Raw genomic sequence first — 22,154 nt, forward strand, 5'->3', positions numbered from 1 at the left:
AAATGCAGCCCCACAATATGTCTTCTGCTCAGTTTTGGATCAGAACCTTGCGAAACCAGAATTACAAACAATTTTTATCTCCAAGTTTGTTTTGATCCAGCTTTCTTGAAACACCACTTAACTCCATTAGTGATGTTCAAAATCCTACACTGAGTTAAATGGTGAAGATATTCTTGATCTGTGAGACAACCTTATAATGAGGAAACAAAATCTTAACTCAATAGAGTCACACAGACATCCATACCACAGTTTAGAAAACGGTTCCATTTTATGATGTAATAAATTATATAAAAGGGAGCTGCAGAATATACACAGAATCCCTGGCATTTGCTTCCTTGTCTCCCTTCTGCCACCCTTTTGACTAATTTCTTGCAGAATAACTAAGCAAACTAATTTTTCTTTCCTTTGCAGATATACCCAGACCTTCCACAGCCAAAAAGAACAGATAAAACTTTCCTTAGGCTAGTTCCAGAAGACCTGGATTCTGTTTGACTATCAACTTTTTGGATAAAGATTTTGGGGTTCAAGATGAATAAGACAAAGGCTATTAATGATGGTTTTCCTTTCCTGAACAGCAAGAACTGGAGCTCAAACCGAAGCTTCCCCACACATATTTCTAATCAGTGCAGGAACATCACTGACCTCACTGTCTTTCTGGCCACCTCTTACAGCTTGGAGACTGTCCTAGGCATTGTGGGAAACATCTGTCTGATTGCTGTTATCGCCAGGCAGAAAGAAAAGGCCAATGTCACCAACGTCCTAATTTCCAACTTAATACTTTCAGACTTGTTTATGTGTCTTGTCTGTCTGCCTTTCACCATTGTTTACACCATGATGGATTACTGGATATTTGGGGAAGTCATGTGCAAAATGACCTCTTTCACTCAGTGCACATCTGTGACTGTGTCAATTCTTTCCCTTGTCCTCATTGCTCTGGAAAGACACCAGCTCATCATAAATCCAACTGGCTGGAGACCAAGTATCTCCCAAGCCTATCTAGGAATTGGAGTAATTTGGACTTTAGCATGTCTCATGTCACTGCCCTTTTTGACCACATCCATCTTGTCCAATGATTTGTATGCCCAGCTCTCACATATCATGAATTTTTCCTCTGACAAGGCCATATGCATTGACTCATGGCCTTCTGAGCAACACAGACTTATCTACACTACCACTTTACTGCTCTTCCAATATTGCATCCCACTGTTCTTCATTATACTTTGCTACCTGCGCATCTACTTACGTCTACAGAAGAGAAAGGACATGTTTGAGAAAAGTGAATATAGCAACCGAGTGCTTCAGCTGAGAAGGATAAATATTTTGTTAGCATCTATGGTTGCTGCTTTTGCTGTTTGCTGGCTACCACTGCATGTTTTCAACACCATTGTTGACTGGAATTACAAAATAATTTCTCCTTGCCACCACAATCTGATCTTCTCATTGTGCCATCTGGTGGCTATGGCTTCCACTTGTGTCAACCCTGTTATCTACGGTTTCCTAAATAGCAACTTCAAAAAAGAAGTGAAGTCATTGATTCTGAGCTGCCAGCATAATTCAGTAACTGCATCAATGGAAGAATATGATCATTTGCCTTTATCCACCATGCAGACTGAAATTTCCAAGGGCTCACTGATGTTGAACTGCAGACATAATTCTATTTAGCTATTAGAAAACATTCCAGAGGGGTGCACTGACACCACACACTAATTATTGGTGTGGGTATAAAAAGCAACTGGTGATGTCATAGATGGGATGTGAATGGGAACCCATTACAGCCTGCTTTGTGGAAGAACAGGCAAACGAAGGTCATATTATCAGTAGCTCCTATGGTACACAGGTTGTTTGTGTCATTGAGATGGTACAGACATGGAAGAGACTGGCTGATGTATACATGGCTCCTCTAACAGATTGGTAATTAAGCTGTGGCTGTACATAGACTGACACGGGATTCATCACCTAAGCTCACATCTCTGCTGTGGCTGGGGTAGTAACACAATTTCAGCCCTGTGGGCCAAAAGTTGCATTGTTGGTCTCTCAGATTTTCAGTGTTATTAAGATTTTAATGAAAGGCTGACACATCAGCATAAGAGAGAGATGTAAATATCTAAATTTTTGTGCTTTACCAAATCATAGCTCATTAGACAACAGTAATCTTTCAGCAGATCTAGTTCACATCAAACAGCTGGTTTGTATGAAACTTCTCTCTCTGTCATATAGACTTGGGAATGGCCATTACCTCTGAAAGTAGGGACACAGAACAATGACTCTGGTATGTAAAGATCATTGAGGGATGGTGGCAATTGAAAATGTTACTCGGTGATTACACTCTTCAAACACATTGAGATGATGCCGAGCACTGTTTTTAAGCAAACAAAAACCAATAATAGATCTATATGGAAACAAGTCTGGTTGACTTTGAAACTTTCTCAATCACAAAGCCCTCCAATACTAAAACTCCATGGTGGTACAAGGCAGCTGGATTGCTGGAGTTGTCCTGGATCTTGGTAGCAAGATGTCCCCTGCTTCAGCAGCATCTTGGTACTTTAATTGCAGTGCCTCTCATTCAGAAAGTCAGAACAGACATCAAAACTTTTTTTTTTGTATAAACTGTGTGTTTTCAGAGTGGGAACACTCCTAAAGAATCATATGTATGAAGGCTTTCAGCTTCCTGTTAAAATAAAACCAGATGTCAGATACCAGTCCCAGTCACTGCCATCAGCAAGAGACGGAGCTGAAATTCTAGCTGATCAGTAGAAGGTCAACCAAAGTACACAAGTGGAATCCAAGTTGGGTTGAAGCCAAGTTACATGTAAATAGACAGTATTGTCAACTGCTCTAGAGTAAGGGTTGTGTTTTTTTCACATCTGTGGTATTTTTAGTCTTTGTCCTCAAAACTTACAAACCATAAACTCATTTTAACCTCTGGAGTCAGAGACTTTGCTCAGTGACTACTGAGAAACCAAGAAATAAGGATGCTCAAAAAGCCCATACTGAGGAATGGGTTAATAAAAAACGCAGAAAATGTGAAAAGGAGACCAACTAGGTCAATGCTAAAGAAATATTGAAGCACATTCTGTCCTGACTTGTTAAACTAACCTTAGCAGAAGACTGGAGTAGGTGACCACCTGAGGTAGTTTCCAACCTGAACTATGCTACAAGAAGCAGTCGTTACTCATTGCAGTCAATGGGCTTGCACTAGTTGAAGCTATCCAATGTGTAGTTATGCACACAGCTAGAAATCCCTAAGCTAGAAGGTCTCTGCTTAGACATCTTCTTTAATTATCTGGCAAGACATTTTGATTCTTTTAAATGGACTTCTGTTTTCTTTGTTATGCGCCACACTAGTATGAGTAGTTGTTTCTCTTATTTGTATTCCATGTTATTTCTCAGCTAGAGATTGAGCCTATTAGAAACAGATGACTCTCATTTTATCTTATATGCAGCTTGATATTTCCTTGTGTAGCTGAAACCAAAGCTGATACAACCACATGATGCTGAGTAGTACAGAATACAGTAACTCCTCCTCATCAGCTTGACTTATAAAGAAATGGTGTTGTATTATTTGAGGGCTGAAATACTGCTTGAACTTTGTAATGTTTTTTTGTATTTAGGATCAATTTCATCCAATTAGCCTTGAGTAATTTTGCCTGTTTCCCGCAGTGGTTATAATCCCAACATTTAATTCAAGTGTGTGTCAAGCTCTTGTAAAAATACTCTGCTAAATACGAACATAGACTGTTATCTCATTTATGAACTTAAGTATACAACTTTTCAAGCATCAGTGCTTTAGAATTTGTACTTCCATTAATGTGTCCTTGTCACTAGTTTTATGTGATTTTTTTTTGATAGAGTACTTACAGTATGTCAGAGACCTGCCACTAGAGCTATTCATTTGCATTGTTCATCAGGTCATAGTTTTTTCTGCAAATGGTGGAAATATCAGCAGTATTTCCAGACTCTTTGTTTGACTGTGATTCATGTGGCCATTTGTATCCCATGATCACAAGTAAATATGTAAAGCAAGCAGATCCAACTTTACAGTAACTGAAATAGACACAAATGGATGTATCTTCCTCGAGTGATTAAGCAAAGTGTCAAGTCTGGAATCAAGTACTATTTGTTGCTAACAGACTTTAGACTAGATAAACTAAAGAATTTAAACACTAGAAGTCAGCAACACATCTTAACAGCAAAAACTCAGATCCTCAAGACTCCTAGCCAGCTGCTGCCTATTCCTCTACTCACATACCATACATTTTCAACCTCTAAAATTCCCTAGGTCCTTTAGAAACACAGGAGAAAAAATTATCAGTTCTAAAGAATTACATTTCTACGCTGTGTGTAAGCAATGTCTTTACACACCAGGCACTCTGCTATTACAGCTATTTGTGCTAGCAAAGGTAGCTTATCATCAGCTCTTCATTCTGTGTGGACATCAAGGTTTATGCAGCTGTGCACTAGAGGACATTATGCTGCTAGTTTTTAAGAACTGCTCTAGCAACTGTCCCGCTCCCTTTGAAGGCAAAAGCACAAGACTGGATGCAATCATGCCTGTGTGGTTCAATGAGCCATTTTTTTTGTTGCAACCAAGACGGGGGTTATATCTTTCTGGTACCAGCAGAGGGTAACAGAATAGAAATAGCTTACATACATTACATACAGGGTAACAGAATAGAAATAGAGGGTAACAGAATAGAAATAGCTTACATACATATCCATTTGTAAATAACAAATGAGGCTTAAATCTAGGAAGGATCAAGCATTTTTGTGTTCATTGTATAAAGTGATGGTTTTAAGTGTGTTCTTTACAAAGTTCTGCTACTCAGTTAGAAAAGCAAAGTCAGGGAAATATGCAGAAGTTGTGCAAATCATGAGTTTATACAATTCTAAGACCTTATCCAGGTTTTATTTTGTTTTAAAGCTTTTTATAATCCTGCCTCTTGTGACGTGTTGTGAGATAGTAAGGTTTTGCAGAGCAAGAAAATAACTTACTGCTGTGATAAGTGGCATGCTATGGGGAGTCTAATAACAAATAAAATATTTCCTGTGTCACTTCACTTCTCTATGTCTGCTTCTGTAAAATGGCATAATAATTCATAGTATGAAGTACATAAGACTTAGTTTTCAACTAATATTTATCAAGACAAAACAAGCTATACTGTCTGATAAGAGCCACTGGTAGATTAAGGATTATTAGCTTGAGGCATTATTCCAAAGGAGAGGTAACAGTACAGTACAGACAACTGAGGAGGAGACAACAGGCTAAGTAACAGAAACTCAACAGGAGACATTGGAATGTTCTTATACTAGGACTCAGCATATTTTCACAGGCTTCTCAGATTGCACAGGAAAGTGAGTCCTACACGTCATACTGTCCTGAACCCTGACCAGAATCCTAATCAGACAGTAACTAAGACTGCTGAGATGAAAAATTATGTGGGACATTTATCAGAATGTTATTGAACCTCAGAAATGCTTGGACTGAAGTAAATGAACTGGTAAATTTCTCTGAACTGAATTACCTCCCTGAACAAAAGGCAAACCAAGGTAACAGAGATGACCATGGGTTGTGCCTAACCAGGTTATCTTTCTTGCATTTATACACACAAGAGTGTAAAAGTTGTACCTACTACCTGACTGGCATCTTGTATGTCATAGATGCAATGTAATCATCAACAGCAGTTGGTAAAAATGTTGTGTCAGTAGTCAATTGGGGTCTGCAATATAGGTTTGCTATTTGCAAATGAAGTATATGCTCACAGGAAACATCAGTCTAGGAGTTTATTGTAAATTAGGACATCATATCCTACGGACCCCTTAATGGGTTCTTTTACTTTAACCTCTGTGTCTTCTCACTAGATCATCTGCTATTGCTGTCACAGCCTATTATTTTCAAACTTCTAATTCATTAAATACTGGCTTGTTTTTCAGGCCAGCATTGATTTCAACGGAAATTATTGTTGCTTAGTGCCATGGGTAATCCAGGTTTACATCTCATGACCAGGTAGCTTTCATGACCTTTCTTCACTTCCTCAGTTTGCTTTACAAAATAACCTTGAATTCGGGAAGTCTTAAGTAGAGTAAGATTGAGATTTACACTTTTGTATAACTTTTCCTGACAGCAATGCTCATTAGGCTGCAATCACAATAGCTTTAACCTTCCAATAAATACTTAGTAAACATGAAGCTTAGTAGCAGCATACAGATTATATGATGGAAACCTGGGATGAAAACATTTAAAACTTATACTCATTAAAAAAATAGTGCTAAAATATCGATTCCATGTGATAGAAAAATATGTTGTTCAATAGCAACTATAATATAGATTTACAGCCATAATACAAAAAAAAAATTAGAGTGCATAGAAAATACAGCACTGCACTTTTTTTCTACCTATTGACAATATGCGATAGGTTATGTTAAACATGGTGACATGATAATAATAAGGGGTTTTTGTAGAATGTTGCAAATACAGCCCAATTTTTTTAGGCTGAAGATGCCACCTCTGGCATTATAAAAGATAGATTTGGTCAAAAAGCTATGATACTATATAGAAAAAGAAACTTGCACTTTAACTCTTAAAAGCAGGGCTAAGTCCTTAAAAGTCACCCATAAAAATTCCTGTCCTTTGAATACAACAATTTTAGCTCATGAATTACTGGGGCCTCATCTAGACTACAGGAATACAAAGTCTCACTGTTGGCAGCTAGTGGGCAAATACTACTTCATTTTTCATAAATATTTGTCTTCATTACACTTTATTAGAGCATGACTGTATGGAGATTGCACTTGTACTATGCTATGCCAGAAGTAAGGTAATGAGCATTGATTCATCTAGTTAATAGGCTGGCTTAATGACTGAAAGTAGCAACATGTACCATTTCTTTCTGTAATTTGAGGGAGATTGCAGAAGAGTTCTTGCTGTCCTAAAGACCATTGTAACCACTTTCTGAAACGCTACATTCACAGCAGGGACAGCTGAAAAATGCTGGAAAGCTCCTTTCTCCTCAGCAGGTACATTAAACTCACAGGAATTAGCACAAGTGGAGAGTTTTGTTTAAACTAACATTTAATACACAGACTGCTTCAGGAGTATAAATGAACATGTACCCCTTTGCCTTGTGTCTTGGGAAGGCTCACAAGACTCAAAGACAGCAGAAGCTGTCTGGCACTGTGGTTATGATTTCTAGAGACAATGAAATCTAACAACCCTGGTTCCACTTAAAATGCAGTGTGTACTCAACTCCATTAATCAGAAATACAGCTATATAGTTGTAAATTGTAAAAGTGTTCCTTCATAATAACTCACATTTCCACAAGCCACAAAGTTCCATGTTACATGACACAATGTACATGGTCATGCAACAACTTCACACCAAGCAAGCTAATCTTCACTAGCAGGCCAAAAGTCCGCTATTAAACCTAGAAATTGCTAATATAGTTCATCTCCCACATAGCCTATGAAACATGGATCTTGTATTCCCTAGACTTTGCAAGGGAAAGCTTCATGGTATCTGTATCTGGGTGAGTTGCTTACAGACAGTGGGGCAGAGAGGTACTAAATGAGGAGTATCTTAATATTTGCAGGAAGGTCACAGGGAATTTTATAGTTGAAACAAAAGGAAGTGTTCTACCTGTACTCAGAGTAGCAGGCAGTATGTTTGCCAACAAAACCCTCATACAGCACATGCTCAGTTATTTGCACTTGAAAAATACATTGCATTCCAGATATGCGAAGGTTAAACTTTAAGTGAGGACAATATGAGGCTTCATGCTTCCAAATATTTTCACCTATTAGTTTTTCACAAACCACAACCAATTAGAACAATGATTCCAGGATTAAAATACCTTTATAAGATGAATCATAAGCTATATAATTTCTCAGCATCTGGGCAGTGGCAACAGTGTACACTATTTTAAAAATAATTAATAAAATTAACTTTTAGACAATTTCCAAGCAATGATTTACAAGGATGAAAAGCAGTCTCTCGTTCCTCAAACATCTTGAATGCAGTAAAAAAGTTCATTGACTTGAAATTATGTCAGGAATAGAACTAGCCTGGTTTTAGACTTCCTGCTATATAGTATTTGATAGGTTAACATATTAAATTCACTGGAAAGAACATAAATAGTACAGTGGTGATAAACACTGCAAAGCACACATGAATGCACTATTGTGACTGGACAGTAAGTTAATAGCATGACGTGGGGCAACACAGAACACCTAATAGCTTCTTTTAAGTACAATAAGGAGTTTATTTCAACCAACTTAACTCAGTATAACTTTTTATAAATAGAAGTAGTAGCTCTGTACAGAAAGAGTATTTGAGCATAAGGAAGAGATTTAAGACATTAACCTTAATTCTTTTGTATCTAGGAGATTACGTAAATTCTTTAGGTTTTTTTAGACCTAGAAACAAATCAATTGATGCTGTTGCTATGATTCAGTCATCAGCTGGACTGACTACATTCGTCTCCACAGTCTGTTCTTACAGTTAGGGAATGAAAGTAACCACTGTGGTGCTCATTTTAAGTGTGCTTATCAGTGTCAATCTCCCATTTATACTAAGATAAAAATATGTTTAGTATTTCCTTTAACAACTAAATACCAAATAATAAGAGGTACAGGGCCAATAAATAACATCAGCTTCCAGGAACATACATTCCTTATCAAGCTTTTTAAAAATAGCATTTATAACATCTATTTAGGAAAACACTGTCAAACATTTTAAAAGAGGTTTACAAATCACTGCCCTGTAAGGAAAGAACCTGTGTCGCATCCTCCATTAACATACATAAATTGTAAATACTACCAGCAGTATCTCTTACAATGTGTTCCAGGCCTCCCAGTGCCATCATGGTACACATAAATTAAGTGCAGGCAGCTACAGAGAACTTGATTTCCAGCTGCAGGAGTACATTGACTTGAACACCACTGGGCATTTTCTAAACATGCCACAAGCACATGCATGACCGTGCACGTGCGTTCGTGACTGCAGACACACAACTGCAAAGCACCTGCTCTTTACCATGAGACAGCAGTGATATGCAGATAATTAACTCCTGGGAAGAGCTTACATTAACAAATTATGTAAGTTTCTTTTCAGAGCACTAATGACAGAGGTAGATAATTTTTCTTACCTACTGGTGCTATAAACACAGTTCTCTGCTGCTTCAGAAGCTACAGAAGAAATGTACTGCTTATACATCAGCTACTCAGAAGTCATGAGAGATCAGGGGGAAGATATTGTCTTGCCCAAGCTACTGATGAACATCTGATAGATCAGGCCTTTGGAGAAGCACAGGCTGTGCAGCACCTGCTCTGCAGACAGCAGAAGGGACTGGGAAGATGAATAGCTCATTGGTGGCGGTGAAACCAAGAGAATTCTGCGCATGGCCACAACAGGATTTCAAGTGGACAGGGGAAGTAGCACAAAGCAGAGGTGTAAGGTTAGGAAGAACTTTGAGGATCCCATTTCAAAATATAGGTGCCTAAGGTCCATCCAACTCTAACAGTAAATTCAGCTCCAAGGTGATATGCCAAAGTCATGCAGGAAGTTTGTACGTGAAACAGTGTTGAATCCAGTCCTACACCAGTAAACTAATCAGTGATCCACTTCCACCTTAATGTCCTGAATCTCTGAAAACTGCAACCTCAGCATCTTCAATTCAGAGTAAGCACACTTACATGAAGTAAGAGCGCTGAAAGAGAAGATGTGGCTGTACAAGGTGACCTGAATAAGGGTGGACAGTCACACAATTAGAACAATTCTGCTTCTTGGGGAGTCACTTGATTTTATAATTAACTTAGTTTAAATTAGTTCATTTCTTGCAAGCTCTGATGTACTAATGGGCCATTCAGACCCTGAGGAACACATACTTGTGTGGAACTTGCTACATATACTTTCATGCAATTTTAATTCTTATTTGATTAACTCTTAGACCTCCTCAGCTCCACAAAAACAAAGCACACCTGGTTTTGTATGTTTTGCCTATCCCCATAAGAAGAGTACCCAAGAGCTACGGTCAGCAGAAGACTGAGACCTTATTTTTTTAATTAACGTCAGATAACAGTTACTCTGGCTTTTAGCAAGAGACAATGTAAGTGTGTAATTATATATGTCAGATCCACATTATGCTGGTCTCAGCTTTCTCCCCATCCACTTTTTCAGTATCCCACGTGTGGTGACAGTACTTTCCAGCAGAGCTGGGAATTGGATAGCTGAACTGACAAGCATTTAAAAATAAATCTCAAAAACAATTTCTAAAAATCCCCTAATTTTTAACCGTGTTTTATCATTCCTACAGTTAATGTTGTGGCTCTATAAATAGTTATATTGCCACAAGTAAGACACAGTGACCTTGCAGCATGGAAAAAATCCAGAGGAGGAATGTTGGGGGCTTGGATTTAAGCCAGCTTCACCACTAAAGTCAACATTGTGCCTCACTAAACCCTTAGTTTCGGGATTTTTTCTTTGCTCAGGAGACTGTGGTCAGAACCTTTACAGAACAAGAGCAGCTGAGTTTAGAAGGGACTTTTTGAGGTCATCTTGTCCAACCCATGAGCTCAAGCAGGGTCACCATAAGCAAGTTACCCAGGACCACATCCAGATAGGTTTTGAATATCTGTATCATCTCTCTGGGAAACCTTGTTCCAACGCTGCCACCTTACACAAGCAAATGTATCCCTCAGGGTCTTAAGCTACATTCTTCATTACATGAAGATGAGTATATCTGCTGCTGACATGCATCAACTGGAAGTCAGTCTCCTACTTTGTTTTCCTTTACTCCAAATTTCTCACTAGCATTTGAAATTGTAAATTCAGCTCTAGGTCAACTGCAGGTTCATATTGCCTTTCAGGAGTTATGTCAGCTCACAGGCCAAGATGGAGTCTTAAGTTTGCTCACAGAAGGCAGTACCTTTGAACTTCTTACTAACATTCAGGACTAACTTGCATGATTGTTTCCTTACAACAGCATCATTTCAGTGGTGGTGTCTCATTGGGCAATTGTGTAACCACAATTACGTTAACTATCATGACATTAATTTCAAAACCTAAGATAGAACAAATAGATTTTTTTTACTAGAATTGAAACAAAAGCTCAATGACAAAGTTTCTACAGGAATCTGAACATCTCCTCCTTTAAGACCTATTGTTGTTTTAGTATATGTTCTCGCAAATATCTTCATGATTAAAATGTGGTGGTATTTTCCACTTTTTGCACTTTGCCTTTGTATGCATCAGAGACTTTCTTCCCTGTGGGTACAACAAGAAGTTCACGGGTCTCATGTGCCAGAGTATTCTGTTGTAAGGACATGGCAGCCAATAGCAGGAGTAGGGGTTGTGTGTGGTACTTTCGCAACAGAATGATCATGCTTGTTTTCTGCTACTTTAAGGAGGTCATTCCAGAGGCTGCTTGAACAGTGCTGCAATCCAAAACTTTAGGGAATGGACTGGATGCATTCAAGTAGCATAGCATCAGCTTATCTTTTCCTCTACTGGGGTCTTACTTTTCTAATAGCAAATTTTTTCCTAAGCTGCCCTGATTAAATAGTCCTAGTAACATTAAGATAAATTAGTTCCTTGTGAGATGTCCCAGTTAAATGACTATCCTAATTAAGCACATCCTGATTAAGCAGAAGATCCTATAATTACAATAATAATAGTATGTAATAAAAAGTGGCCCATAGTTCTGTTCAGACATAAAGTATTTTGGATGCCTTATTTACAGCAACCACTTTCTCTAGAAATGAAACCCAACTGGCTCTTGGGTGAAATGCTACATCTGTTTAACGATATTTGGTAGAACTAAACAGTCTTTCAGAGCAGGAAATGAAAAATTCTGCACCATACTGACAATGCAGACAATGTTATGATAAGACTGAAGGTACTCGACATGTAATTGGTAAGAAATATTTTGATTGCTCTTAAGAGAGCTGCTGTAGTATTTACAATTGTTACAAATGATCCCAAGTGCACCCAAAGAGGATTTACGGAAGCTTCTTACAAAGGTTTAAGTTCCCTACTAGATGGAGGAAAAGTACCCCATGTTGAACCTTTACCCTCTAAGTTATGAAAAAAGTATTTCATTTCTGTATCAACATCATGAACTTTTCTGAGCTTTACAGTACTGAGGATAGTGCAGCATGGGAAGATAGGCTATCCTAAGCTTCTGTAGTTTTGCAAATGTATGGCATGTTTTTTGAGTGCTACTGTGTCAGAGGGAATTTCTACTGTGTGTTTTGGATGTTGCTCATGTTCCAGCTTGCATAATTGTGTGTGACTAGCTTGGTTCATCTCTGCATCACAATGGAGTATGACAGCCTCATGTAGTTTATCCTACACATTATTGTAGAGAAGACATTGAGTAACTCTCAAATAGTTATGGGAGTTGGATACATAAATATATTTGTTCAGATTTGTTTAGTAAAATTATTTTTTTGCCTCAGTGACAAGAGAGCAAAAACAAGGAGTCAATATGAAGCTCAAATGCTCACAAATGCCAGTTGTTGAAAACTGAGTGAATACATGTGTAAGCACATATTAATTGTTAAATTATCATTGAACAGAAAAATTGGTAAAGTCATCACAAATCATTATTCCACCGAGTACTAGCACAACTCTCTGTATCTTCTCTAATTGTCCTGCCATTGTCATGTCTCAGTTCTTGAGTGCTACAGAGATATTACAATATCTATTAAATATTGTGTAGATGTGGCATCTTTAAGCTATGCAGCATAACCCTGAGGAGCAGAGTCTGATTCCCTGCTCAGACTCAGGAATTATTTATAATATGGTTGCAGAAGGTGTATCGAGGTGATGCTCTCCATAAAATCAAGGTAGACACAGAAGTCTATTTTCTGAGATACCATTATAAGATACTAGTGTCCCATGAAGAACGCAATAGTTGCTGCTGCTAGATAATGATGTAACACAGCAATACCATGACTTCGTAACATGAGGCAGCTATGTGAAGTGCAAATGTAATCTGAGGATATGCCGACCAACACACTTGTAATACCTGACAAAAACATCCTGGTTCAACATCATGCAGAAGACAGAGACTTACTTTGAAGGGAAGAGCTACAGAAACCACGAAAAGCTGCAAAGTAAGGTTACTGCCATCAGAGAAAAAAATCAATCAATATACCAAAAGTGACTTTAAGAGCATCCCTATTCATTCTGCAACCACCATTTGTATCTGCATCAAACAAATTAAATCAGAGAGAAAGAAAAGGCAGCTTAGGTAAAAGGGCAATGTTAACATGAGAACAAGCTAATGTAGGGCTTGAAACTGGAAGGCTCTCCTTGAGGTACTTTCTAACCAAATTAACCTTTAGAACAAAGCCTAGTTAGCTGGTAAACAAACTTACTTGGTGCTGTAACAGATGACATCTGTGGACCAGCTCCTAAAGTTCTGTGTACTGCTGCCAGGTAGTTGTGGTTTCAGTCTGACCACCACAGCCTTTCTTGGAGTCTCCTTCCTTTACCTCAGCCTGTCAAGTCACAAACTTCTCTGTGCCTTTACATGCCTTTTTATGATGTACAGATAAAAAATTAACAGTTTTGTGGGGAAGCTTCCCTGAGGCAGTATTAGCTTAGGTCACTCTCCTTCACAAGAAACTAGCATAAATATTATGATAGCTCCCAGCAGCACAATAATCCCTCCTTGCTCTCTTCTGGTAAGGATAACAAATTTTTCTTTTTTGATAGAACCACACCTTGAAGTTTCCAGGTGGTGTTCTGTAAACAACAAGTGCCTTAGACTAGACACTTGTAAAGTGCATTTAGTTAGAGCTCTGACAATAATTACTTTAATGGGAAACATGTTAGGCTTCAGTAGTAAAGACTATATTAAGCTCCTACCTCCTTTCAGACCTACCTTTCACAGCAACTCACTCTTTCCAGCCCCTTAAATAGCATAATTGAAAGGCAAGGCTTCTGGGTCCCTTCCTTGCAATTAACAGTTAATCAATTATCTTAGATTGGAATTACATGAAGTTTGATTTTCTTGTCTCTCCATGCCCAGATGTCTTAGGTGGTGATTTTCTACTCAGCTGTTCCAAATAAAATGCAATCAATGTGCATCCTGACTTTATTACTTGTTTTTCAGCCTTAAAGGCAGTAAAAGTGCATCATACTAAAGATACCTTCTGCAAAACATAGGGCATTTTTTTTGCAAGCATTAATAAAGCCTTACAACAATCTTGAAAGTAGGGTGAAGGTTATGATAAATCAAGTGGCAGCTTTCCCAGTAGGGTAGGCTGAAAGAGTGTTTTATTTTTTTAAAAAAACCCTATTTCTAGGCAGTCAAGACTTTCCCAGCCTTTGAGAATTACATCTGGTTGAATTCAAAACAGATTTTCATTTCATGTAAAGTAGTAGAGCATCATTGAAGCTGGTGAAACAGGCTGCACTTATGCAAATGGAAATGGCTTCTGCAGCTCTAGCAAACCATTGTCGTGAGTGCAGATGGGCCAAAGCTGATTTTGAACCACCCTCTAGTAGACTTAGTCAGAAGGTTATTTTATTCCTTATTTCACTTGAGGCGTCTTGAATTGGGAGCTCAGGCATGAACAAACAGGTCATATTTCTACAAATATATATATCATGAAGTGCAGCTGTGTTACAAATTATTTTTGTTCTGTCAAGCAGAAATCTATTTCCATCTACTTTAAGTTGAGATCTGCTCAGATATACATTCCTAAGGGATTCAATGGCTGCTGAGAATTTAATTCTTAAATCAGGATTTTATTTTCAAAGGAATCTCATAATTTGGAAGTAACCTTAATAGTGCTGTCCTCTATTCATATGAACCTGCTGTTTTTTTCTCCCAACTATATTTTGTCTCACAGTCTAAAGAGCAAAGTTTGTTTGCTTTTAACAGTACCACTCTTATAGGATGGACAAAGGCTAATGTTTTCATTATTATATTACAAATGACATTGTGCAGGCCCTGTTTTCTCCAAGAGGCCTTCTGTTAAATTGTAAGAGCTTCAAAACTTGAAGGGAATTTTCCTTCCTGCTTTACACACCTTTGGAAAATGGAGCCTTTTTTCTCACATGTGCTCCGTCAAAAATATATAGCAATTGTCTTGGGAAGTAGCATGACAGACTAGAAGAAGCTTTATTTCTAAATTGAAGCCTCAGCCAGCATGAACTGAGCTTTCTATGTTTTCCAATTACCTGTGTTCAGATTTTGGAAGGCCCAGTGCTAAGTACACTACAGGTGGCAAAGTTAGGTTTGTGTTTGTGGTTCTGTGCTTCTGCTCATGCTGACTGAGTGACTGGGTGCTGCTTTAGTATAGCTGTCTTCAACTCGTGTCATCTCTGTGGATCATCTATGAAAGGAGTGACAGACATATGGAGTTTGTGAACTAGTCACAGTATATATGTTACCAGTATTACCAACTTCACAAATGAGACTCTAAGATACCCTTAATTAATATATTGTTCTTAAAAATATCATCTGGTGTACCCAGACAACACCAACATCTTCTGATCACATAGCCTGTGCTGTGTCAGAGCAGAAGTAGATGCAGACTTCATACTGGTCCAGCCTCTGCCCTAACCAAGTAACCACCACCAAGAGAAGCTGAGTGTTCAAAGTATGGTCAAGATTGCAGAGTAGGAAATAGCTCTTAGGACTGTGTCCTGATATTTATATGTAAATCATTTAGACCTTTAGATATAAAAATATTGTGTTGCATACATTTATAGTGCAGATATATAACACAATCTATAGGGAAAACAGGACCCAGATAGCAATCTGCCAGAGCTTGCAGAAAATAGGGAATATTTTAAGAGCTGTGTTGCAAAATCAGTCTGAATGCCTTGACCACTGGGATTATTTAGCCTTAAGCCTGGATGTAATAACTTCACTCTTCCCTCAAGACAGAAATGTTGTTGTGTTTGATAGGATGTCTGTCTCAATACAAACTTCTGAGATTTCAGAATATGATGTCTCCACTGATCACCAGGTGAGGGAAGTGTAATAACAAATGTTATAAAAACGACTAGTTGGACTGTTACCAAATTCTGTAACAAATAATGACTCTCCAAACCAATTTTTATAGTTTGAAAAGCCAACATTAGTTTATTACAGTGCTAGGTGCATGTAAGAAGAGATTTCCCCACGTCCCACACTGCAATTTATGTTGGCTTTCTAAACTATAAAAACTGGTTTGGAGAATGATTACTCCTTATAGATTTTGATAACAGGAAAATCTCACTCATTAAAATCAGTCACACCCAAGTATTTTTTCTTTCTGCTGGCTCTTGCAAAGTAGGACTTATATTGGTAAACTCTCAGTTCCTTGTCTGGCAACTCACAAAACCTGCAGGCTATGTGCAGACATACTGCTGTGTAACTGGTCTGTGAAAGGGAGGTCTCATAGGTTATTTAACTTCACATGTCAGATCCTTAGAGGTCACCCTTGTGTAAGAGGCAAAAGGTAAGCATAACTAACTTTGTTTGTATGTAATACACAAGTTATTGAAAAGGTCTGGTTACAAACACAGTTGATTTGAAAACTCAGTTGCCAGGGTGTGACAATACTCAAGACCTGGTTCCAAGTAGACAGAAAGGCAAATCGTACTGCAGCTCTATCCAGTGGAGTAGCAGGTTTCTTTAGAGCTCAAACCCCATTGCCTGATTCAGGGAGCACCAAAAACAAGACTGTGCCGTGTATGGTTTACAAAAATTATTTACCTTCCAGCAGACTTGGTGACTGTCAAAACCTTCAGTTCTAGGAAGTAGAGATTTCAGTTTACCTAGAACATACTACAGGAATAGCAACAGGACAAACTTTCCTGACATTGCTGCTGTTCTTACTCTGGAAAGTATATAAACCTGCCATTTCATGGTCTCTTTGACACTCATGTCACCTTAGGATTGATTGTGATTAAAGTTGTTTAGAGACTGCAGAAGTTTCCCTCAATCCACAATAAAAGTGGAAGATGTAGTTGGACCTGGGAAGATGCAATGTTGTTCCTTGCAGCATCACAGGTTTTCTGTGTGACAGCAGCCACAGCCAAGCCCTGCTGTAGGGAGTGGCAACAGTCCCCATATTCAGTTCTATAAAACAGGTAAAATATAAAAAAACATTACACACACAAGGAAGTATTCAGATACTACCAGAAAGGTGATGTGTAAATACCTCCAAGTAACAGCAAGAGATGTCATGACATTAAAAACTCACTTCATGAGCTTAATTTGTCAACAAGACACAATCATAAAAACATGATGTCTTTCAATCACTGTGACATTCCCTTCCTGCAGATGGCTGGAAATGGTCTTAGATACAGCATTTGCAATTAGCTTGCTGATGAAATTAGTACTTTGAAATGGTTATTTTTATAGATGTCCATGTTACTCCCTCTGTGGCTATTACTGCTTTAACCTCTTTGAGACCTTGACTGAGAGTACTTTCTCAGGACTGCAAAATATTGAGAGCACAGGTCAGAAAGAATCACAGCCCAGCACAAGAGAAACAGATGTGGACACTCTAGATTTGCCTGTGTCTCTGACAAACTGTGTCCTAATCCTTCCTCCATCGCTCTCCTTGAACTGGTCACTCACCTCTGTTTCTGCCTAAGCAAAAAGAGGATAGTGCTACTTACTGCCTTCCATACCTCCTGCCCCTGGCAGAGGACATGGGAAAGCTCAGTGACCAGTGTTCCCAATGGCCAGTTCTGGCACCTCCTTTTTGCATCTTTCCCGACATGTGCTGCCCTGCCTCTCTCATTTATTCACCAGGAGGGTTTGGGGCATGTGTTCAAAACATCCTAATATTCCCCCAGGTGAACCATCCTGGTGCACACACTTCTCAGGACACCTGCCCTTTACCTGCTGTCTAGAAGAACATCAGTGATGGAAAGAATCCATCAGGAACACAGGGACTTCATAGGTCACATCAGGGATCTCTGGGGGTGCCATACATTCAAGGCACAGTTGTTTCAACACACTTTGCCACTATTCACTGCTTTGTGCCATTGGGGTGTGTCTCTTCCATAGGAAGCAACTAGGAAACTCAGAATTTAGTGAAGCTTGGATTCATACTCTCTTTGCAACCAAGCTTATCTCAGACTGAATTTCACCTTTCACTGACAGTAAGTAATTTGCTCACGACAAACATCTCATCTGAAAGAAGACTGGCATGAATCATAGCGGAGGTATGAATCAAAGAGGACTAGCATGAAAAGCTCATGTTCAGATTTAAACACTGCATTATGCCCTGATAAATTGGCAATGGCTTATGTCTCTATCAATAGAACATGCTCCCTGGAAGAAAGACACATTTCTGAGAAACTCTTAACAGACCTGAGCATTTATTATTGATGAGCTAGGAGAAAATCATCTGGGTCTTGCTACAAACCCGAGGTTTAAATCAGTTTTGCTGGAAAGTCTAACAGCTTTTTTGGCTCATGGCTTCTCTCTGAAATAAAGTAAATTTTCCCTCAGGTAAATTTAGTTATGCCACTAGTCTGCCTCTCAGAAGATGCGTACTTTCCGTGGTTCTGCATCAGACACCATGGGTGATTCTGGACAAGACATGTTGAAAAGGTTTCTGATGTGTGCAGAGTTTGGGTCCCATTTGTCAAAAGTCAAGGCAGATAATCTAGGGGGCTGACTGGCATGGTCCTGTCCTACCCTCTGTTCACCCTGCTGTTTCCCCTGTAGTAGTACTGGCATCTTGATGATCTGCCGAAGGAGATTTCTCCCTTGCTTTGGTTATGATCTTGGGCTAAGTTGATATAATTCCCTTCCCAGAAGAGTGTTAAGCTATTTTTTTTTGCTGTTACAACTGTCACGTGGGCAGACAACGCCTGTGAGCTGTGACAGGCAAGAGTACATGATGGAGAGTAGAGAATCATAGAATCATAAAATCACAGAATGATAGGGTTGGAAAGGAGCTCTAGAGATCATCAAGTCCAACCCCCCTGCAGAAGCAGGTCCACCTACATCATGTTGCATAGGAATGTGTCCAGGTGGGTCTTGAAGACCTCCAAGGAAGGAGACTCCACAACCCCCCTGGGCAGCCTATGCCACTGCTCCATCACCTGAACAGTGAAATAGTTTTTTCTTATGTTTCAGTGGAACTTTTTGTGTTCCAGAGTCATCCCATTACCCCTTGTCCTGTTGCTAGATACCATCAAAAAAAGTGATGCCCCAATCTTCTGACACCCACCATTTAGATATTTGTAAATATCTAAATCTGTCTCCTCAGTCTCCTCTTTTCTAGACTAAACAGCCCCAGTTCCCACAGCCTTTCCTAATATGAAAGATGTTCCTATACGCTGATCATCTTGGTAGCCCTGTGCTGGACTCTTTCCAGAAGTTCCCTGTTCCTCTTGAACTGAGGAGCCCAGAACTGGACACAGGACTCCAGATGAGGCCTCATTAGGGCAGAGTAGAGGGGGAGGCAGAATCTCCCTTGAACTACTGGCTACACTCTTCTTGATGCAAAGAAAGAAAAAGGGAAGAGGAACAGCTTGGTTTCACCATTTGTGAGCTATTCAGTTGGTTCACGCAACCCCTTGAACCCCCCTCAGTTCTCTGCTGATTTGTCCCCAGATCAAGCTTATCACTAAGCCAGGAAAGTGCCAGAGTGAAAGAAGTACATCAGGTCTGCTAGGTCAGCAGATAGCTAGCACAGCAGCTAACCCATGTCTTTAAACCGTGTCCTAAACCACTCATTTTCCTCTTGGTTACATCTACCATTTTTTCCATACATTACGTGATTTTTCTATTTAAACTCAGCCTTGAAGCACGAGCTTCCCCTTAACACTCATGCCTAGCTCCTTGGGGAGCTGATCTTAACTGTATGCCTGAAGAGTATAACTACTCTTTAAGTAGTCTCACAAAAAAAGAAATACATACAACTGCTGCCAACAATCCTGGATATCTAGTAGTGCCCCCTCTTCACTGTAATATTTGCAGACCTATTTTATTTTGGAAAACTGTTCCACCTTCTCCTGTTTCCTGCAGGGGTATTATCTGTGCTTGCAAGGATTCAATTTATGCCATCGATGTGTAATGTTGCTCCATTCATCACTGGCCACTGCATCTAATGAATAGAATAATCTAATTCTCCCCAAATAAATATGACACCAAATTAAAAGAGTTCATAAACAGCCTCCAAAACGGAGTGAGTTTGTTTCAATTTATTACCTTTTAAATTGTACCGGATCCCTCAAGTACTGACCTATCTATAAACTAGTCAGTGACTGAGTTTGAAAGTTTATTATCACTAATGGTTGCCTTAATTTATACTACAATTGATGACTAGTGCTAGCTGGAAGAACAGCAAAAGGAAGGTCATCCAAATGCCACAGTTCTTAACTACAATTTTGCCAAACTAGCAAGAGAGCTTTAAGACATGATGTGTTCTAGACAATTATTTTTGCTGTGTTTACTGTCACTGAAACATTTAACAAAGCAGTTATGACCTATCATTAGAACCATGTGAAAAGTTCACCAGGAAACCAGAAAAAAAAAATAGTAATGCCTACTGAGTACTTGGATAATTAAGAAGAGACTTCTCTCTCTATCTTCCACCAACAAAACCCCAAGCATTTCTTCCAGCTTTTTGCCTGTTATTCTTTTATTTGTGAATCAGCTGTTAGACAAATAATTATGTACATGAAGACAGATGATCTTGTCAAGCTGTTTGACTTTAGCCTGGTTTTCAGTATCCTAGCTTGTCTGACTAGCCTTTCCAGAATACTGGGCAGGAAAAGAGATGTGGCTGCGGATTTCCCACAGAATGATCTAGATGAAAGAGGAAGAGAAAGGAACTATAGACTTAGTGTGGTGCTTATGAAGTACATCATATTGGATCACCAGTTTAACTGTGGACAATATCTGGTGCTTTAGGTGAAACTGATCAAAAATCCTATTTATTTAATAGCTGCTGTCATGAAAGCCAACACTTTCCTGAAATTAATCATTTTATAGCCTCATTACAGACAGTCCCAGCAAGCAGAAATGTATCTCTACCTGGCTTTTACAGTTAGTGTATTACACATGGAAAACATGGATCTGACTTAGAGATACAGAACTATCACATCTGCAGAGCAGAAAACTGCCTTGTACAGGATTTTCTTTCAGTCTCACATGCATGACAAGCAGAGAGGAATAAGCAGATTTATTATACAGCCATGGAATTATTTGGGTTGGAAGGACATCTAGTTCAACTCCCCCTCCACCCCATAATGAGCAGGGACATTTTCAATTAGATCAGGTTGCTCAGAGCCCCATCCAACCTGACCTTGAATGTTTCCAGGATCTGGGCATGTATCACCTCTCTTGGCAACCTGTTCCAGTGTTTCACCATGGAACCATTGTTGTCTTGGTTTTGAGTGGGATACAGTTAATTTTCTCCCTATTAACTGGTACAGTGTTGTGCTTTGGATTTTAGTGAGAGAATAATGTTTGATAACTCACTGATGTATTAGTTGTTGCTAAGTGGTGTTTATACTAAGTCAAGGACAAACGGGGGTCATAGCTCAGTGACAGAGCAAGTAGCAGCATGGTGCTTAGTTTTCAGCTGTTATTAAACCATGACAATTGTAAACAATTTCTTAAATCTAGTCTAAATATACCCTCTTTTAGCTTAAAACCATTACCTCTCATCCTCTTGCAACAGGCCCTGCTAAAAAGCCTGTCCCCATCTTTCTTACAAGTCTCCTTTAAGTATTGAAAGGCTGCAATAAGGTCTCCAAAGAGCCTTCTAATTTATATGACAATTATTGAAGACTGCAGGACATTTTTTGTTTCAGTTCTAGACTAACCCTTTAACACTCCATGAGTGTGGTATGTGGCTGTGTTTGTTCAGCACAGTGTGTAAATAAGTTTCTGCACCTTCCTTTTGCTAGTTTTCTGCTGCAAACTAGAAAGTTGACAAGCATTTCTTATAAAAATATTTCATATTCATGTGTCATAGTTGCTTCTTAGCAAAGTAATGAAATAAGATTAAGGTGAGATCTTGGGAACTGCAGAAAGGCTAAGTGACTAACACAGGAAGGTAGCAAAGCTGTTGACTGATTCGCATATGCTTCGTAAGTTTTGAATAGGAAGTTCTGGAAAGGCTAGAAGTTGACTTCAGATGTACTCTTCCTATTGCTTTTGGGATCTCTTTAAACTCAGAA

At 38.9% G+C, this 22,154-nt stretch overlaps 1 protein-coding gene across 1 annotated transcript; it reads left to right on the plus strand.

Moving 5' to 3' along the window:
- Positions 1-424: 424 nt before the first annotated feature.
- NPY4R2 (neuropeptide Y receptor Y4-2) lies at positions 425-5,013 on the plus strand. Its single transcript, XM_010208991.2, has one exon. It carries the CDS (start codon positions 529-531, stop codon positions 1,660-1,662), a length of 1,134 nt encoding a protein of 377 aa, XP_010207293.1. The 5' UTR covers positions 425-528; the 3' UTR covers positions 1,663-5,013.
- Positions 5,014-22,154: the final 17,141 nt, after the last annotated feature.

Source organism: Colius striatus, chromosome 8 (assembly GCF_028858725.1).
Source record: "Colius striatus isolate bColStr4 chromosome 8, bColStr4.1.hap1, whole genome shotgun sequence".
NCBI classification, from domain to species: Eukaryota; Metazoa; Chordata; class Aves; order Coliiformes; family Coliidae; genus Colius; species Colius striatus.

Coding starts and splice junctions, on each gene's coding strand:
- NPY4R2 (XM_010208991.2), top strand. CDS start 529: ATGAATAAGACAAAGGCTATTAATGATGGTTTTCCTTTCCTGAACAGC.